Below are 18,936 nucleotides of genomic sequence, written 5' to 3'. Positions count from 1 at the left end.
CAATTTCGAGACCAAATGAAGCTCATTCATATGATGCCAATAATGCTAATGAGATTGACTTTACACTCCCCGAATTCCATTTGTTCAAAAACAATAATGTTGCTAAACATGATTTTGATACAACAAATCACATTGAATCTTTGCTACTTAATTCAGAAAATATGATGTGGGATAGAGACAACACACCAGAGGCTTCACAAAAGTATGTTAGTGAATTAATAGTAGATATAGCAACTTTAGTAAAATTCCCCTCCTCTAAATGTCACAGTGAAAATGTTGCAAAATTGTTGAAAGGCATAAAATATATAGTCGATGCTTTAAAAGCAGAGCAGTGTGAAAAAACATATTCATGATTACTGGAGCAGAAAAGGACATACATATAATTATTTTTTTGAAGTAAAATTTTAATAAAGGATTATACTACTTGTTATTTACTCTAAAATAATTATAAAAAATAACTTAAAGTTTAATTGCATGATGGACAAACCGACTAAAAACAAATTTATATCACGATTGTATAAAATACTATTATGTTAGCATGTAGCGTTATACCTTTCATTTACCGCACTGGATTTAAATTGTAGCCTATTACTTTATAAAATGTTCATGTATTCATGTAGCAATAAAGTTGTATGTAAATCGATTATATAGAATTCTGTCAACATTTAATACAATAAATTATAATTATATTTAAACGCAATGAAACGCAATAATCGCTCCGTTTTTCATTACCACTTTAACTCTTAAGTGCTATAATATTGACCGTAAAATCCGATTTCACGGCGTATAATGTGAAATTGTGTTTCTATTAATTCTCGCCTCGTATTTATACGGCTGGTATGTGGCGATGCAGTATCTGCAATATGTGGCTTTGGGTTGGTTTTTATTTGACATCGGCTGTGGTGACAGCTCAGAATACCGTAAGTAATAAACAATTTTTTATCAAGCATATTAGCATATACGGCAATTCTTGGGATTAGTTGCCAAGCGGACCCCAGGCTTCCATGAGCTGTGGTGAAAAACCGGGACAAATTCAAGGATTAAATCAACTTTTCAAAGAGAAGAAATTTTAAGAAGAGTAATAAGTTGTATTGCGTCAACGTATATTAAGTTGAAGTGTCTGTACATGTTATAAATGCATAATTTATTTACCAGTTAAACACATCTAATATTCCTGCAAAAGGTTATAGGTATCATAGGTAGGGGGACAATGCATCAGACTTTATATATATCTATCTATTATAAACCGGTGGAACAGAACGAAGGGCTTTTGTGCAAACGGGGAATTGTATAGGCTACGTACTTTATTTTTCACTTATTAATCACGTTAATATGTGAGATAATAACCGTTTGTGAGATACAGTTTGTTAAACATAAGTGCAAAAATCTGCATGTTTCAACCTAGCAAGTAGATTCGAGCAAAGTCAAGTTAATGACATGTATCAATTTAAAATGTAAATAACTTTTAGTGGTAGGGTTGTCACTGATACAAAAATATTTCACTTTAATGATATTGTTTTACTTTTTATCCAGCTTTACGATTATAATAACTCGATTGTAGATCACTTAGATAACACTATCCTTTCAGCTCAGTCTAGAAATGTTCCCCCTGGTATAGTCGACTAGTTCCCATTCCCACAAGCCAAAGCTGTATTGAACCACTGTGGGACTAGGTGAATTTGTGTAAGATTGTCCCATGATCAGTATTTACTTATTATCTCTGCAGCAGTGAGCAGCCAAAGTGATTATGACAGTACATTTTATTCCACAGGTTCTTTCTATTAAAGAAAACAAATTGCCAAATAATACCAAATGTGATGAGGTGTTACTTAAACTCTGGACGATATTTGCTAACCAGTTATATAAAGATGGAGGTGCTGTTGTAGTCCCAAGTCAAGATCATATTATATACGCCTTAACATTGATCAAGAAATCTATATTAGATAAAGAAGACGGTGAAAATGGAGATCTTAAAGAAAAATTGTTTCTTCGTGAAGCAGAACTAGCGAAATATAAAGGAGTTTACTTATTCGATAATCGGCCTTTACAATCTTTGCTTGATCAAAAATTGATTACGAATGAGAATCAAAATGTTGGAGTCCAAAGGTCGCAGTATGAGCTCAACAATCCTGCATATACTAATCAATTAATTGGGTTTAATCCTATTGTGAAAGATACTAGCAGAAATCGCGATGAAAACTTTCCCAATACGAAAGGTCAGGAGGATACGATTGATTCAAATAAATTACTTCACGCAGTTCAACTCTCGAAGGAGACAAATCATCTTCTTGGGAACGATTATACAGGTGATTTAGATCATGCAAGGGGGGTTGCTTATAAAATGAACAAATTATATGAATCAAGCAATGAGTATAAATATAGTTTAAACTCCCAGCAACCACTTCGTAATCTAAATGAGAATTATGTAGCTGCTAGCGTAGGAGTAGTGGATACTCCATGGGTGTCATCTTTTTATTCTAAGCCAGCTATCGTGCAAGCAAGTTATGTGGCACAAAGTCACTCACATACAAATAAAATCAATCAAGATCGCGACATAAGCCAGCCAATTACTTTGTATAATATACCAACACAAGGCATGCACAATAACGGTGCTAACCAATCCTATACATTAATCACAAATGCAGTTCAATCGAATGCAAATGGATTTAAAAACAAAGAATATACAAATCAATTTAACACATTTGTCAATGCTAAATACCACCCCAATCCTGCTGATTATGGTGAAGCAACGAAAGAAGTATTACCAAGTAATCCTCCTATAACTAGTAACGCATATGCCCAAGCGCTTACTGCCACTAAGCTAAAATATAACATGCATAATCATCCTTATTACCAAAATAAAAAAGTCGGTCAAATCCTGCAACACACACCTCAAAACATGGCTCAATTTTCAGACGTAATTCCAATAAAAACGAATGTAAATCAACAACCATATGTACCGAATAACCGTTTAAATTACAATGTCTACTCTTTACAAAACCCTTACTCTTGGAAAAACTGGAATTATCTTCAAAGTAATGCATATAAACAAAGTCAGAATCAACCCTACGTTTATTATTACTATAATAATAAATATAATCCAGTACTTTCACTAAGGCCAAATAATGCAAACGAGAATAAAGTCTTTCAACAATCAAGTATGAATACACAGAATAGTATCTATACAATGCAAAACTACATAAAACACAACTATCCCAACACTGCATTAGGTCAAACAATCATACATGGCATCCCATACCCTCAAACTGGCAATATAAACGCAATTAATAGACCTTCACCACCCTACACGTATATCACGAGGTATTTTAATAATAACGGACCCTTCACACAACAAACTTCAAATTACTACAACGAGCAAATGGTTATCGATAAGCTAGCAAATTGGATTAGTGGAACGAATTCAGTGAAATTAAATTCAAATATCGACACTGAAATAGAATTGACGTATAGAGTGAAAAATCCACCTTTATACCACCCATCGGTTTTCTACGTTAAATTCCGAATGCCATACGATCAATTTGCTAAACACTTAGCTGATTTATTGAAGATGCAGGAGAATTCAAGATCAGCTTCAACAAACACAGACTTGTACAATGATTTGGCGTCACAATACAATGCTACAGTAATACCAACAGATATAGCCGGAATTCCCGAAGATATAAAAAGTCCAGAGGATAAGTTTTTAGTTAGGGCGAGATACATCCAACCGGATGAATCAGGCAATGACAATTCAAACTCTGTAGATATTATTAATTTGGTTAGGGATGCAGAACCGAACAATGCAAATGTTGAGAATCCAGTTAACAATGTAGAAAGTAATGACCATATGCCATTGCAAGGTGTGTAATGCCAGTTATGCAGAAAACAACTAGTGCGATTGTCTCGATTCCTTTATTGAAGAAATTGTCAACGAATTGAACGGGCTTTATAAAATACACCATGCCAAGTAACGTAAAGTAGTATTATTTATAGACATCTTGTTTACGGACACCTGTTCTGATTATAATGTTTTGAAGATGATGTTATTCTTCTCAATATTACGTATTTATACTATTTATTTTGTTTTATTATTAAAATACTTGAATTAACGATGTATTTATTTTTTACTTGCTTATTTTCACTTCCAATTTTATCCCCTAAACCACTTATGCTACATTTATATACACGCTTGGCAAGTCTGAACAAGCATCCTCAACCACAAGCGTGTGAACGGAGGTGTTTGACTTGGCTTGCGTGAGCTTGTCGCCGATCCTCCGGGCCAATGTCAGTTTTTGAAACAGATCAAATTGTCCGGAATACAATAACGCATTTTCATTTTGCAAGCATATAAATGGCATTCAAGCCATTCAAGTAGTTATTCTACTTCGTTGCATTCAAGCGTTTGTACAGGATTGGAGGTGAGTATTAAAACCGTAACAGACTACCGCACCGTACCGCAGCCTTTGTTCGGTGCGACGCACGTATCGATAGTGTGTAAGGTGGTTGCCGTACGTGAGTTAAGGACGCAGCTGTAAGTTAGAGCGAGAAAGATATATTTGACCGCACCAAGGTGAGGTGCGGTGCGGTAGTCTGTTACGGTTTATATTCTTTGGCTTGAAACAGGTAGACGTTTGCCAAATCTCGCCAAGCGTGTAGAGTTATGGCCGTAACACACCGTCGCACCGCACCAAGGTCATTGTGCGACGCAACCATAAGTAAGAGCGAGAAAGAAATATCGCTTTCTCGCTCGCTCTCGCTCTACTCTGTAACGGTTTTGAAAGCTCTTCGATTTAATTTAAAATTCACATTTTTTTTGATGCTACTATACTATTAAAAAGTGATTAAAAATATCCGTCCGCCTATCAATCAAATGTCATTGATCTATAGTTGGTCAAACCAAATTGGCAGTAAATAAGAACAGAAAAACTATACTCATCCTTTTCTTTTGGGTGCTAATACTAGTGTAAGACAAAGACAGGATGATTCTCTCTTTCTATGTTTGAAATGAGACAGTCCTTTGACAATACAAACTATATTTGTACAATTGAAAAAAAAAGTAAAGCGGTCCGATTTATGTCGTTTTTAGGGTTCCGTACCAATAGGGTAAAAACGGGACTCTATTACTAAGACTCCGCTGTCCGTCTGTCTGTCTGTCACCAGGCTGTATCTCATGAACCGTGATAGATAGACAGACATTTGAAATTTTCACAGATGATGTATTTCTGTTGCCGCTATAACAACAAATACTAAAAAGTACGGAACCCTCGGTGCGCGAGTCCGACTCGCACTTGGCCGGTTTTTTCTGAAATTATTTAAAGCCTGACCAGTAATATATGATCATTGTCAAGAGGGCGCAGTTATTCTCATGTATAGGGTAACAGTTCAGTATAGTATGAAAAAATTAGTTCCAGTGAAATTCCTCAACATGGCGCGTGATCATATATTCCTGCTCAGGGTTTATCAATTTATGCTCAAGATCACGATTTTGATCACAAAGCATAACATGAATACTCAGGCTTCAAGTTTTGTTTTAGTGCATTGCGTAAATTGAAACTTACGTACTGACATTATAGACATTCTAATTTCTACGGAGAAAAACATGTGAAAAACCAAGATATGGTAACCCTGATACTGACTATATAAAAAGGACTGGACTATATAAAAAACAAATGATTGAAGACAAATATACTGAAGACATTTTTATTGGATTTGACTTATGGATTTTAAAAAAGGAAGACTTTATATCTGAAACTGACTTATGAAATTTAATCTTATTGAAGAAGAGGCAGTATGGCCTATGGTCTTAGCCTGTCCAGAAGGACGAATATAAAAAAAAAGGCAATGACAGTGACAGACAGTCGCTTTGCTTCGTGACAGCGTCATATCATAGCGTCCGATGATCCCATCATCCCATTGTGATCATTATGAATTGTTTTCAATCTCAATGAACACATGAACAGTGTTATTTATGTGTTAAAATACAAATAGAAACTTAATAATTAAGTAACTAAATAAAGTGTTTATGATCACAAGCTATAAATTTTCATTTCATCTTAAAAATGTTGTCTGGCAGACCTCGATTCATAAAACCGGGTAAGTGAAGTGTATTTTAGTGTTATTTTAATCATAATAATCATTTAATTTGCCAGTGTACACGAAAGCGATCACGTTTAATATGATTTTTGCAAAGCATGCCAATTTTTTTGGTTTTTAGCCATGATTCAAAACATATAATTTTAGTCTTTCCAACTCAAAATCACTGATAGAACACATTACGTAGGTTTTTCTGTAAATTAAAACCAGACTTTGACCTCTAGAGACACTAAAACACTGTAGTATAATGAGAAACTGAAATTTTTTTACAAAATCTGTCACTTTGAGGTTATGTTTACTTTTTAATTTTCGACTTCCAGGCAATGACCCACTCTATCCAGCCAGAAACAAAGATGGCGGAGTAGAAATACTGATAAATCAGAACACAGATTCTGCTCTGACCACAGATAGTGATGCAAAGACTAATTTTGTGTATAACCGGTATCATCATCTACCGTTGACTAGTCAGAGACAGAAGCTGCCGGTGTTCCAGTATAGGAACCACATATTGTATTTGTTGGAGAAGTATCAGACTTTGATACTTATAGGAGAAACTGGTTGCGGGAAGTCAACACAAGTGCCGCAGGTAAGTTTTTTGAATATTTTTACGTCTGGGACCATGATCTATATGATAAAAATTTGCACCACAGTCAGGTAAGCTTTGGTAGCTCAGCTGTTAAACTTGGCAGTTTTCTCTCTTTGTTGATGATGAATTTATCCTTTAATTAAGTATTTTTGAATTTTGCTGAAGATTGCCTTTCTCAGTATAAATATTTTATATTATAACTAATATTCTTATACTATTAGAAGTATTAGAACAAATTAAATAATTTTCAGAAAATATTTTAATTTGTTTTTATTTCAGGTCGTCATCCATTAATTACATCACACGTTTAGGGGGGGGAGGGGGTCAAGAAAATGTGATATGTTGTGACAAGGGGGAGGGAAAGTCACAAATTTTGTGACGTGACTAACTTATTTAAAATATTTTAGTCGCATCGTTTTTAATCGTTTCATTTTCTTTCCTAATCTGTTTTGGGTTATAAAATTACTAAAATTTCTATTGTCAAAAACATTTTGATAGAATATTAATAATACTTCATTCGATTTGCCGATTTGATTGAAAAAATGTGCCGTCACGCCAAATGTGAACAAGTGTGACAATGACAAGGCAGGGGGAGGGGTCAAAAAACCTCGAAATTCGTGTGACGTAATTAATGGATGAACCCCAAGTAGAAACACTACTATATAAATTATAAATTGAAAGTAGTCTGACATTCATATATACTAAGAAAAAGTGACCAAGGCCTCCAGTGCCTCAGGCTGGAACAGTGGAATCGAACCAGCGTCACAGAATAAGTAATAGTATTATCATACAGAACGGCCACGCACCGCCCCACCCCGACTCGAATTACCTCGCCCCGCGACAGCAGATTGACGGCCGTTTGCCGGCCGCTCAGTACTGTTTTTAAGCAAACTCACACTATGACGCATGACGCGTGTACAGACGTGCCGTTCACACATAGAAACGCAAGTGATTTTTGATGTACAGCGTGTCCGCCCTGTGCCAGCATCGTCTGCTATCGCGGCAGGTGCCTGTGCCATTCAGCTTCCGGGCCACAGCGGCATAGGTCGAATTTTTCCAAGTGTAAGTAATAATATTTTCATTTTCATGTATTAGATATCAAATGATGCTCGTGTAAATAATACTACCCACAGTAGTAGTTTTTTTTTAGGTTAATTAATAAAAGTAAGCAAGTCTATAAAATGTTGTGCTTCATAACTTAAATTAATCTTCCATCACAACAACTTATCTAAAAAAAAACAAATTAAATTAACCTTTCTGTTAATTCATAAAGCCATTAACAATCATTATAGATAGACTACTCAAATTAATTACACATTACACTATCAACAACTCATAACCAAAACATCGGTAACACAAATATACAATAAGTAATTTTTTTTTTTTTTATTAAAATAGAGGTCTCCCGTATACTGGTATTGCGCTCAGAGAGAGGAATTCAGGGTCTATGCTCTATAAAAACTTGCCAACGCAAATTACACTCTATCCCGTTCCAAATAAGTTCGTTTCTCAATGTCACGCATAACAAAAACAGGCATAAAAGCGCGTCAAGTCAAACTGCGCTCTATCCCGTTTTAAAAAGGTTCATTTTAGAATGTTGGTAATAAATTTTGGCGGGAACTCTCGATGGCTGCCATGTTTGTTTTCACGTCATTCCGCCTAGCGGTACCGCTGCGCGCGCACGATGCACGATTGCACGGAACCCATAAAAAGGGGAACGCGAAATATCGTGATGTCGATTTTAAAAACAAAGTAATGTGAAACGCGGTGATGGAACGTTTGTGTTGCTTTAAAACAATGCGTTCTTGATAAACAAAGATCGTGTTCTTTAGTGAGAGACTTAAAAAATGTGTAGTGATGTAAACATGTGTGGAAATCGATATTTTTGATAAGTTTTAAGGCGGAATTTTAACAGTTCTCGTGCAGATGTTTTGAATTCGGATTCCGAAATAGCTGACCCGATTAACGCCAACGCGTGATGTTATAGCGAAGCCCTATTATAAAACTGACACTGAAAATGATGTGGCCGTCTTCAACAGCGAGCAAAGTGCTCACTTTGCTCCTACTAGTGACTTTTATATACTGTATTTATATGGACACATTCCTGTTTCTACGCATACAGAATTATAGGCTAGATATTTTTGGAAATGTACCGGAAAACGGCAGTGAGAGCTCCACGTTTAAGTCTATATTGAAGGACACGGATTATGAGGATGTTCTATGGGTTCCATGCAGTATTAATCCGTTATGTCACCCAACGGTCAAAGCGTTGATGATAGATCACATAAACCATTATATCTACGGACCTTTTTGTTCTATAGTCGACATAGCGCTTGGGATCTCAGAACGCTGGCTATTCCTGACTCCGAACATGATTTCTTTTTTCCACGTTTTCGTGGCTTTGATTGGAGCTAAACTTTTAACCTGCCAGAGTTTAACTGCACGACGATTCGCAGTTGTTTTATTCCAAATTCGAATGTTTTTAGACGACCTTGACGGTCATGTAGCTAGAGAAAGAAAGCATATAAAAGGAGAGCGAACTGAGGTTGGGACTGCTGGTTTTTGGATCGACGGAATCTGTGATTTATTAGGAGTTATCGCTATGATGATCGGTATATTCGTGTTCCTCAAAAATAATCCACCTAGAAGAGGTTATAGAGACACTCCTGTAAGCACATTGCCTTACCACCAGTTAAAAGAAATAAACACAAGCGAAGATTTAGAAAAGGATCATACGGCGGAGATCGGAATTTCATATAAAACAAAAGTGACTTTTCAAAGGATAATTCAAGTTCTAGGACTATTCTCCGGTCAAATGCTGCTATCATCGCTCGCTTGGAACCGTTATATAGACATTTATCAAGAACTATTAGAGAACAACGCTGAATATGACTTGATAAGACGAGAAACTATGTTCAGATCTGGTTTGTTCTTCTTTGCAACAAGTCTATGGCGGATTGTGAACCCCCATAGCTATCTACATCTTTTGTCTTTAGCTGTTTTCTGTGATAAAACTTGGCCTTTTCTAAAAGTGGTACACTACAGTGGCTACGTTTGTCTGGTGATAGCTGTGGGTACGTCAGAATACTTGGTCGATACCATACAGTCTTTTGTGCTCAATGGAGCAGATTCGTTATGATTCATTAGTATTTAATGTTAACGTGATTGCCAAATAATTAAGGTTAGTTAAGATTTCTGTCCTCTGATCTATAAGATCTATTAAATATCATATTTGAAAGTTTTGTTTAAGCAAATAGTACCACTTATTTGGTTGGTTGTCAATAATACGCCATAGATCGCTACGGGCTGAGACGATTTTAATTGACACGATTTAATGAACTAATCTTGTTATTTAATTGAATTGTACATTATGGCTCTAAAGTCGATCGGCAATCATTCTGAAATGAACACATGTACTATAGTAATAAATTGTTGATGTAAGAGATTTGAAGAAACAGTGTCCCCACAGAAATAAATATACCATAGCAGACGCAAATAGGAGTTCATCCAAAAATTGATATCGTCATTTTTGACAACTGACATAGTGGTACTTACCCTTTTATTTGAGAACATCACGTTTCTTTGAAACTGGCGGAAATACGTTTCTTCACAAAGGTTTCTCTTTAAAATTATATTGATTTCCTCATGTACTTATTAAACACTTACGTGACATAATATATTAGTCACAAGTGTCAATCAGTCATCAGAATGAATAATAATCAGGAAAAATATCGTCAGGTGACAAGCAAAGCAGTCACTAATTACTGAAAAATAAACAAAAATAAACCTTATTCGGATAATAATACGGTTCACTATGGCTTTGAACTTGTGGTGGTACTTAGTGACTTTTGCTTGCAGTTGTGTAGACAAAAGGTAATCACGGTCCATATCTCGGTCGAATCAGTCGATATAAGACTATCTGTTCAGTCTTGTTTACACTTTGTTCCTAAATTCCGGCCTAACTTTAGTATAAAAATAAAAAAAGCCATTGCCAGGGCTAAATACGATTTCGTCGGCAGAATTGGTGACAATCTAACGGGCTATCCCTCTGGGAGTCGCGCGTTCTGGTCGCTCGCCAAAGCTGCCGAGGGAAATTTTTGTCAGTCGTCTTTACCACCCACAGTGCAAAAGAGAAAGCCGATCTTCTTGGTACTCTTTTTCCCTCGAACTCGACCCTGAACGACGACGGTAGCGCCGTGCCGCCCACCATCCCGCGGTGTGCATACTCCATGCCCGAAATCTCATTCACGCAGAGGGATATTCGGCGGGAGTTGCTATCCCTAAACGTTCATAAGTCGAGCGGGCCAGACGGCATTCCAGCACTTGTGCTTAAGCAGTGTGCTCCTGAGCTATGTTCCGTGTTGGCGCGTCTTTTCACACTCTCTAGCAACAAACGGCATGTTCCATCTTCGTGGAAGACGGCCCTTGTGCACCCTGTGCCTAAAAAGGGCGATAGATCGGACCCATCGAACTACTGGCCTATCGCTATTACCTCCCTTCTCTCTAAGGTCATGGAGCGTATAATCAACGCAAAGCTCCTGAGATACCTAGAAGAACACGACCTGATCAGCGACCGTCAGTATGGTTTTCGCCACGGTCGCTCGACTGGTGATCTTCTAGTGTATCTCACTCACCGCTGGGCTTCGGCCATTGAGAGTCAAGGTGAGGCATGCCTAGATATAGCGAAGGCGTTCGATCGGGTCTGGCATCGGGGTCTCCTGTCGAAGTTACCATCTTATGGATTGCCGGAGGGACTATGCAAATGGATCGCTAGCTTTTTGTCTGGCAGACGCATACGAGCCGTAGTAGACGGAAGCTGCTCCAATAGCATGGACATTAACGCTGGCGTTCCGCAAGGCTCTGTGCTATCCCCAACGCTGTTTTTGCTGCACATCAATGACATGTTGTCTATCGACGACATTCGTTGCTATGCAGACGACAGTACTGGGGATGCCTATTACGCAGGCCGTGCCAACATCCCTCGTTCCGTGGTGCTGGAGAGTCGTGAAAAGCTTGTGTCGGATATTGAGGGCACTCTATCCAGAGTTTCGGTGTGGGGCCGGGACAATTTAGTGCAATTCAACCCCACCAAGACACAAGTTTGCGCGTTTACCGCTAAAAAAAACCCATTTACTGTTCCCACAGTTCGAAGGCACAGCCCTTACTATGTCAGGGAGTATTGGGATCCTCGGTGGCGACATTTCCAGTGACGTCCAATTCCGTAGCCACCTGGAAGGGAAGGCTGATCAGGCATCCAAAAAACTCGGTGTGCTCAATAAAGCACGGCGATACTTTACTCCGGGGCAAAGACTGCTGCTATATAAATCGCAAGTCAGACCCCATATGGAGTACTGGTGTCACCTTTGGGCAGGAGCACCTGGATGCCAGTTTGGACCCTTCGACTCAGTCCAAAGGTGCGCTGTACGAATCGTCGACGATCCCAAACTCACAAGCGGTATTGAACCTTTAAGTCTAAGGAGAGGCTTCGCCTCCTTGTGTGTGTTCTACCGCTTGTACAATGGGCTGTGCTCTGAAGAATTGTTTGACATGATGCCAACGGCCGCTTTCTATCACCGCACCGCTCGCCATCGGCAGGGTGTTCATCCTCACACCCTAGCACCTAAATGGTCGCGTACTGTGCGGTTTAAGAGGAATTTCCTCCCGCGTACGCTTCGGCTGTGGAATGAGCTCCCTGCCGAGGTTTTCCCGAGGGGCTACAGAATGGGGTTCTTCAAAAACGGAGTGTACAGGTTTTTAAAGGGTCGGCAACGCACGTCTAATATCTCCGGTGTTGCAGGCGTCCATAGGCTACGGTAACTGCTTACCATCAGGCGGGCCGTATGCTTGATTGCCACCGACGTGGTATAAAAAAAAAGTATAGATTAGGCCCTGACTAACCATAAATCTGATCAGTGATGAACCTTGATGTCTTAACCATAAGGTTGAATTGTGAATTAACAGTGGACGCACCACTAACGTGTGTAGGCATTAGTTGTTGCAATTAAGTGTTATCTACAACACCCGACACCCACTTTTACGTTCCATTGTCATTTATCGCTACCTCTGATTTCATTGGGTTGTTCCCACTACTTACAACCAACTGAGAATTTTTATCACCAGACTCCTTAGTACGATATTGCATTATAATCAGTTAACTAAAGCCTGACCAGTAATATATGATCACGCGCCATATTGCGGAATTTAATTGTAACAAAAATTTTCATAATAAACTAAACTGTCACCTATATTATAGTATATTTCTGGTCGGCCTTTATTTATTTTCGAACCAATGATATTGGTGTATTATTTTTATTGATAAAAGTACGTGTGACTACAAAACCAATTTTAAATTATGGTGTAGCGTATAAAAGTTGTAGCAATAACGGAGTATTTTGTTATATGCGAGTTTATGAGTGTGTTATCAATGTTATCATATAAATCCCTGCCGCTTCTTTCCACCGTCGCTCTACGCGACATAACCGTATGCTTGTTTGCCACCGACGTAGTATAAAAAAAAAGCATCTTCACCACTGGATGGATGGTACTGTTGGCAGTCCTCAACTGTGCGTTTCTACAGAAACTTCCTGACATATAGCGCCTTGACAATAGAGTCGTGTTCAGATATTTGTGAGCACCTTGGTCGCTAATAAATAAATATTTCTGACGTTTTCAATCAAAAGGTACCACATTGTCGCTTACCATAAGGACGAAAATTGCTTGTATCTTTATACTTATGCTTATGGCAAGCGACAATGTGGTACCTTTTGCTTGAAAACGACACATTTCAACTTCCTTAGTGCTCCATGATAGTTCCATTTGACCAACTTTACCACAAACAATGATAATTGATCAGGCACCGTGACCGATGTGGCCTTTAAGATCGTTGGGGCGTTTGGTTTTATCCGCCCTTGACCGATTGACATTTTATTGTCACATTAGATCAATTTACACTATCTGATCAATAACAGTTAAAAAAAACTCAAAATTATTTACTTATATAACATGCAGTGGGTTACAGGTGTGTCGAATCCCCCGTTTAAGTTAATTGTATTAGGAGGAATTCGCTCTTTCATACAAGATTCCGACTTTGTGAATATTATGATTATTAAGTTAGGATCTGGCATGTTTTACTTACAATAATAATTAGGGGACCGATAGAAGTCCATAATGATATTGAAAATAATGATTCACGGTTAGTTTCACTAGACTTATATGAACCGGGATATATGGACCGTGATTACCTTTTGTATTTTAGATCTCCAGATATTTCGACGCAGTTACATGTATCTTGTTCACGTGTAACTGAAGATAGCGGGTGTGTGTCAAAGTTGTGTAGACAGAAGGTAATCACGGTCTATATAAGACTATCTGGTCAGTCTTGTCTACACTTTGTTCCTAAATTCCGGCCTAACTTTAATATAGAATAGGCCATGACACCATAAATCTGACCATCGATGAACCTTGACGTCTTAACCATAAGGTTCAATTGTGAGTTAACAGTGGACGCACCACTAACGTGTGTAGGCATTAGTTGTTGCAATCAAGTGTTATCTGTAACACCCGACACCCACTTTTACGTTCCATTGTTATTTATTTTATCGCTTCCTCTGGTCAGGCGTGTGCTGGCAGACCTGCGGCCGCCTCAATTTTGAGGTTTTGTCATATTAATTGCCGCACACCGCTATGTAACGGACGCCTGCACACGACTGGTGTAGGTACCACTATTGGTAAAGGAAATCTATCGGAACACTATGACGAAACACCTTATTTTGACAATATGGTACAGTCGCCAATCGCCATAAGATATATCAGAGCGGCCAAGGTGCTCACAAATATCTGAACACGCCTCTATTGTCAGGGCGTTACTGACTATCAGTCCGCCGGACGATATCGGCCTGACAGTTGTTCGAAACTGTCAAATTTTTGTTCTAACTGACAGGCCGATATCGTCCGGCGGACGGATAGTCAGTGGGCCCCTTAAGAGTGCGTGTTCAGATATTTTTGAGAACCTCGGCCGCTCCGTTAAACAGTATAAGATGGCGACTGTACCATTTTCCCGAAAGAAACATTCTTCCGCCAGTTATATATTATACACTTTGTATAATTCTAAGTTTACACTTTGTATAATTCTAGTTATCGACAATGGATTAAACAATTATTTATTGAACAATGTATTTTTTTTTTAAGTAAAATATCTACATTTTAAGTAAGATGAAAGAATTACTCATAAGTTATGAGTCGTAACTCTTAAGGGGCCCACTGACTCAGTCCGCCGGACGATATCGGCCTGTCAGTTGTTCGGAACTGTCAAATGTTTGTTCTAACTGACAGGCCGATATCGTTAGATAGTCAGTGGGCCCCTTTACAACTATCAAGTGATCTTGTTCATTTATTAATATAAATACCTACTACCTACTAATAATTATAATAGAATCTGTTACTAGGAGGATAAAACCAAACGGAGTAGCCATTAACAGGCGTTCCCCCTCTGTCGAAAATAGTCGGCCAATGGTCATACAGAATGTATGGACTGACGTTTATCTGACATCGCTATTTTGACGTTACGTATACATTTGACGTTCCCCTCCCCCGCAAAAATTGGCAGACTTTTTTGTATAGCAAATTACAGACGTGGCGGCTCCGTTTGGTTATATCCTCCTAGATCTGTTATTTAATCATCTAAAGGGTCTGACTGATTTTCAATAAAGTATGGAAATATGTGGTATTTTCTATAAAAAGGGACCTTATTGTCGATGGCGCTTACGCCATCATTAACGATGCTCCAATATAAATACAATGCTGCGCGACGCTGTGCGGCGTAAGCGCCATCGACAACAAGGTCCCTTTTCATAGAAAATGCCCCATATTATCCTCAGAAAAAAAATTGAAATGCCATTAACCAGCATATGAACTACATAGTTATTTTATTAAACACGTTTTATGCGTTTTCCATATTTCTAAAAGAACATAGGTTTTCAACTTTTTACCATTCTTAGAACATATTGCCTTGCTGTCAAGTACCAGTCTAAACACTCAGTGCTTGAACATTAAAACCTCAAGACCATAGCAGTACCATGAGTTGACACTCGACGTTTACGCTAGCGACTGCGATCGAGTTCACGCAGCTAAATGTCCAATGCCAACTCATGGCCATGGCACAGGGCGGACAGTAAAGTTTGATATGTTATTAGTGAAGTTTTTAAATTTTATAGAAGAGTGAACTAAGGGACGGCTCGGCATTTCATTATTATAACAATGAAATTATCACAACCGGACGCGACGCCAGTGTGATAACCGCCTTACGCAGCATACTACGTAGTCGTAGGCGAACAACGCGAACCCGAAGCGAAGCGATGCGGCGCGGGGTGAATCAATCCTTCGAGCATAACAATATTAACAATCATGGAGCGTGACTGTACGAAGCTGTACAGCGCCATCTACATCAGCGGTCAAATCGGAGCATGAATTGTGTCTTGATTTAAACATCTAATACAATCAATATAGGTATGTCGTGACTATCGTGAGCACAGATCGTGAGTCATGTTACACTCATTTTAATCCATAACTCACGTATTAGTCACTCACGCGACATATTTCTGATAGCCTAGCAAGGCTACCATGAGCACAGAACAAGTAATAGTATTGTCATACAGAACGGCCACGCACCGCCCCGCCCCGGCTCGAATTACCTCGCCCCGCGACAGCAGATTGACGGCCGTTTGCCGGCCGCTCAGTACTGTTTTTAAGCAACTTATTCACACTATGAAGCATGATGCGTGTACAGACGTGCCGTTCACACATAGAAACGCAAGTGATTTTTGATGTATAGCGTGTCCGCCCTGTGGTTATAGTCTAGACCTGAACTGTATGCTAATACTGTCATTTCTGCATTTATCTGTAACTTCATAACTTGTTTTGTGAGCCAAATAAATAAATGTTGCTGTTATAGAAGTGAGTAGTGAGTGAGAGAGAAAACTGATATTTGACTGATTTTGGCGTAGGAGATAATAATGAGAGTTATGTTGGAAGGTAATAAGAATTTGCAAAAAAAATAGCTAAATAATGTAGAAGAATGGCCAGGAATATAGGTATACAGTGCCGTAGATATGACGGATACGTCTGTGGATCTGTATGTATCTCCTTGGTCAGGTCAGCTGTGAATGCATCTGCCAGATAGATCTTACAATTAGACAAGAAGTATTCAAAATACTGTATTTTAACGTTTTAAACCTTTCTCAACGGTATAGAACATAACGTTAAGTTAAAATAAAATGATTTATGTCCAAAAACGATTCTATTAGATATATATAGGTAAAGCCTGACCAGGAATATATGATCACGCGCCATGTTGCGGAATTTCACTGGAACTAGTTTTTTCATACTATACTGAACTGTCAGCGTGAATGAACAGCGCCCTCTTGACAATGATCATATATTTACTTAATAGAATACTATAAAAATCATACTATTTAAGATGTTAAAATATGTAGCTAGACTATAGCTAATGGTTGTGTATGGCAAGTTCCAAAATTGAAATTTTGGCATAATTTGTCAGAGGTTATAAAAAAAGTGTTCAAATTGGCGATTAATTATGTAAGTAATAAATATTTGTTTCTTGGAAATTTGGGACACTGATTTATGTAATGTTGACTAAAAGTCATTTCTGCAAATCTATAAGTGGCTGTAACTAATAGTTTTTTTTTAAATAAATCATACACTTATGAATGTTGCCCATCAAAATGTTTGTAAATATAAATGTTTATTGACTGTTATCATTATTAAATTAATTACAAAAAATATTTCATATCATTTGTCAATTTATAATTATATATCAAATTATCTCATCGTCGTTATAAAATATTGAGACTTATTACTCTTAATTTAGTTATTATGACAAAATTATTTGTATGTTACCCTGTGATTCAATTGATGTTTTCAAGCGATTTAAATTTATAAACTGTGTTGGTTTATAAAAGTAAATGTGTCTGATGCTCCAAACTTGTTGTTTTATTTTATTTATTTTGTATTTGGATCTATTTATTTATTACTAGCTTTTAGCCGCAAGTTTGTCTTCGAAGACAGTAACTTGCGTAGCTTATTTTTTACCCAATCAGCTTTTTATCGAGTCCCCATATAAACCTTCCCCCTTTTCACCCCCTTTAAGGATAATTTCTGGGATGAAAACTACCCTATGTCCTTCCCCGGGACTCAAACTATCTCTATACAGAATTTTAACTAAATCGGTTCAGCGGTTTAAGCGGGAAGAGGTAACAGACAGACAAACAGACACACTTTCGCATTTATAATATTAGTATGGATTTGCTGTTTATCCCATGAACCTAGACATGGGTGTACCATTACAGGGATGTACTGATTTAAACTAACACGATTTTCACTCATAATTTTAAAACTTGGTCAAGCAAATCTTGTCAGTAGAAAAAGGCGGCAAATTTGAAAAATCGCGGGTTAGCAACACTACGTTTGAATTGTTCGTAAATCGCATGAATCTAGTATAACTGGATCGGTCATGAGGAGTGGGGGAAAATGACCGAACGGGATAGTCTTATGTATCTTTCAGTAGGAGTAGCAGAGAAAGCGCTGTTATTGTTTGTCCTTGTCATAGTTTCACTTTTCCACCGCTGCCACAACCGAGGTTGTGGCAAACAAATAAGTACGTGACATGTCATGTTTGTTCGTTGCTTGTTTAATTATCGTTGTTTTGTATGAAATTGTGCTTTCTCTTATGAAATATAGTGATGGTTTGCGTTTTGAATGCTTGAACTTTGATAAAATAATGGTGAATTGTTCTGTAATCGGCTGTAATAGCCGCTCTGAGCAAAAATATGAGATCATAACCTTTCACACGTAAGTACGGTATTTTACACCTTCCCCTTAACGCAATATGTGAGAATAACATCGTAAAATTACGTTACACTCAAAGCAATGTAGAATCAAACGATTTCAATTAAAATATCACAATTATTTACGCAAATGAACAAAACATTATTTGTAAAATTATCCGCCCAAATTACGTAGGTAGGTAGGAGTCTGAGGTCAGCCATTTTTAAACTTCTTCTTAATTTAGCTGCATAACAATCATGTTAGGGATACCAGATGAAAATATCATAATTTTATGGGTAATTTTGACCTCGAAGTTTTTTCGTACTTCTAATACCAAAAAATAAATAAACAAATGTTGTGAAGATTAAATGTGGTGTACATTAATTGGTGTGATTGCGATTTGTGATTTCTTTAAA

General features: G+C 37.8%; 3 protein-coding genes across 3 annotated transcripts in view; all 3 read left to right on the top strand.

Moving 5' to 3' along the window:
* The first annotated feature begins 803 nt into the window (after positions 1-803).
* LOC134751820 (uncharacterized) lies at positions 804-3,868 on the top strand. The gene is made up of 3 exons (XM_063687310.1): positions 804-920; positions 1,772-2,768; positions 3,657-3,868. Exons 1-3 carry the CDS (start codon positions 840-842, stop codon positions 3,866-3,868), a joined length of 1,290 nt encoding a protein of 429 aa, XP_063543380.1. The 5' UTR covers positions 804-839.
* A 2,020-nt stretch (positions 3,869-5,888) lies between these two features.
* LOC134751798 (probable ATP-dependent RNA helicase DHX35) overlaps positions 5,889-18,936 on the top strand; it is a 56,395-nt gene continuing 43,347 nt past the window's right edge. The window contains exons 1-2 of the mRNA XM_063687288.1: positions 5,889-6,093; positions 6,414-6,679. Coding sequence (XP_063543358.1) covers positions 6,060-6,093; positions 6,414-6,679 — 300 coding nt within the window. The 5' untranslated portion in view covers positions 5,889-6,059. The remainder of the gene's footprint in view (positions 6,094-6,413; positions 6,680-18,936) is intronic.
* LOC134751746 (ceramide phosphoethanolamine synthase) lies at positions 8,069-9,914 on the top strand. Its single transcript, XM_063687193.1, has one exon. The coding sequence runs from the start codon at positions 8,697-8,699 to the stop codon at positions 9,816-9,818; it is 1,122 nt and encodes a 373-aa protein (XP_063543263.1). The 5' UTR covers positions 8,069-8,696; the 3' UTR covers positions 9,819-9,914.

This window comes from Cydia strobilella, chromosome 23, assembly GCF_947568885.1.
Source record: "Cydia strobilella chromosome 23, ilCydStro3.1, whole genome shotgun sequence".
Classification (NCBI taxonomy): Eukaryota; Metazoa; Arthropoda; class Insecta; order Lepidoptera; family Tortricidae; genus Cydia; species Cydia strobilella.
The sequence above is the reverse complement of the archived record's forward strand: the minus strand, read 5'-3'. Positions and strand labels throughout refer to the sequence as shown.

Bases quoted from the DNA above. Each gene is read 5' to 3' on its own strand.
- LOC134751746 (XM_063687193.1), top strand. From the start codon at position 8,697: ATGATGTGGCCGTCTTCAACAGCGAGCAAAGTGCTCACTTTGCTCCTA.
- LOC134751820 (XM_063687310.1), top strand. From the start codon at position 840: ATGTGGCGATGCAGTATCTGCAATATGTGGCTTTGGGTTGGTTTTTAT. The intron at 921-1,771 runs GTAAGTAATAAA...TTTATTCCACAG, and splicing joins TGGTGACAGCTCAGAATACC to GTTCTTTCTATTAAAGAAAA. The intron at 2,769-3,656 runs GTAATCCTCCTA...TAATACCAACAG, and splicing joins AACGAAAGAAGTATTACCAA to ATATAGCCGGAATTCCCGAA.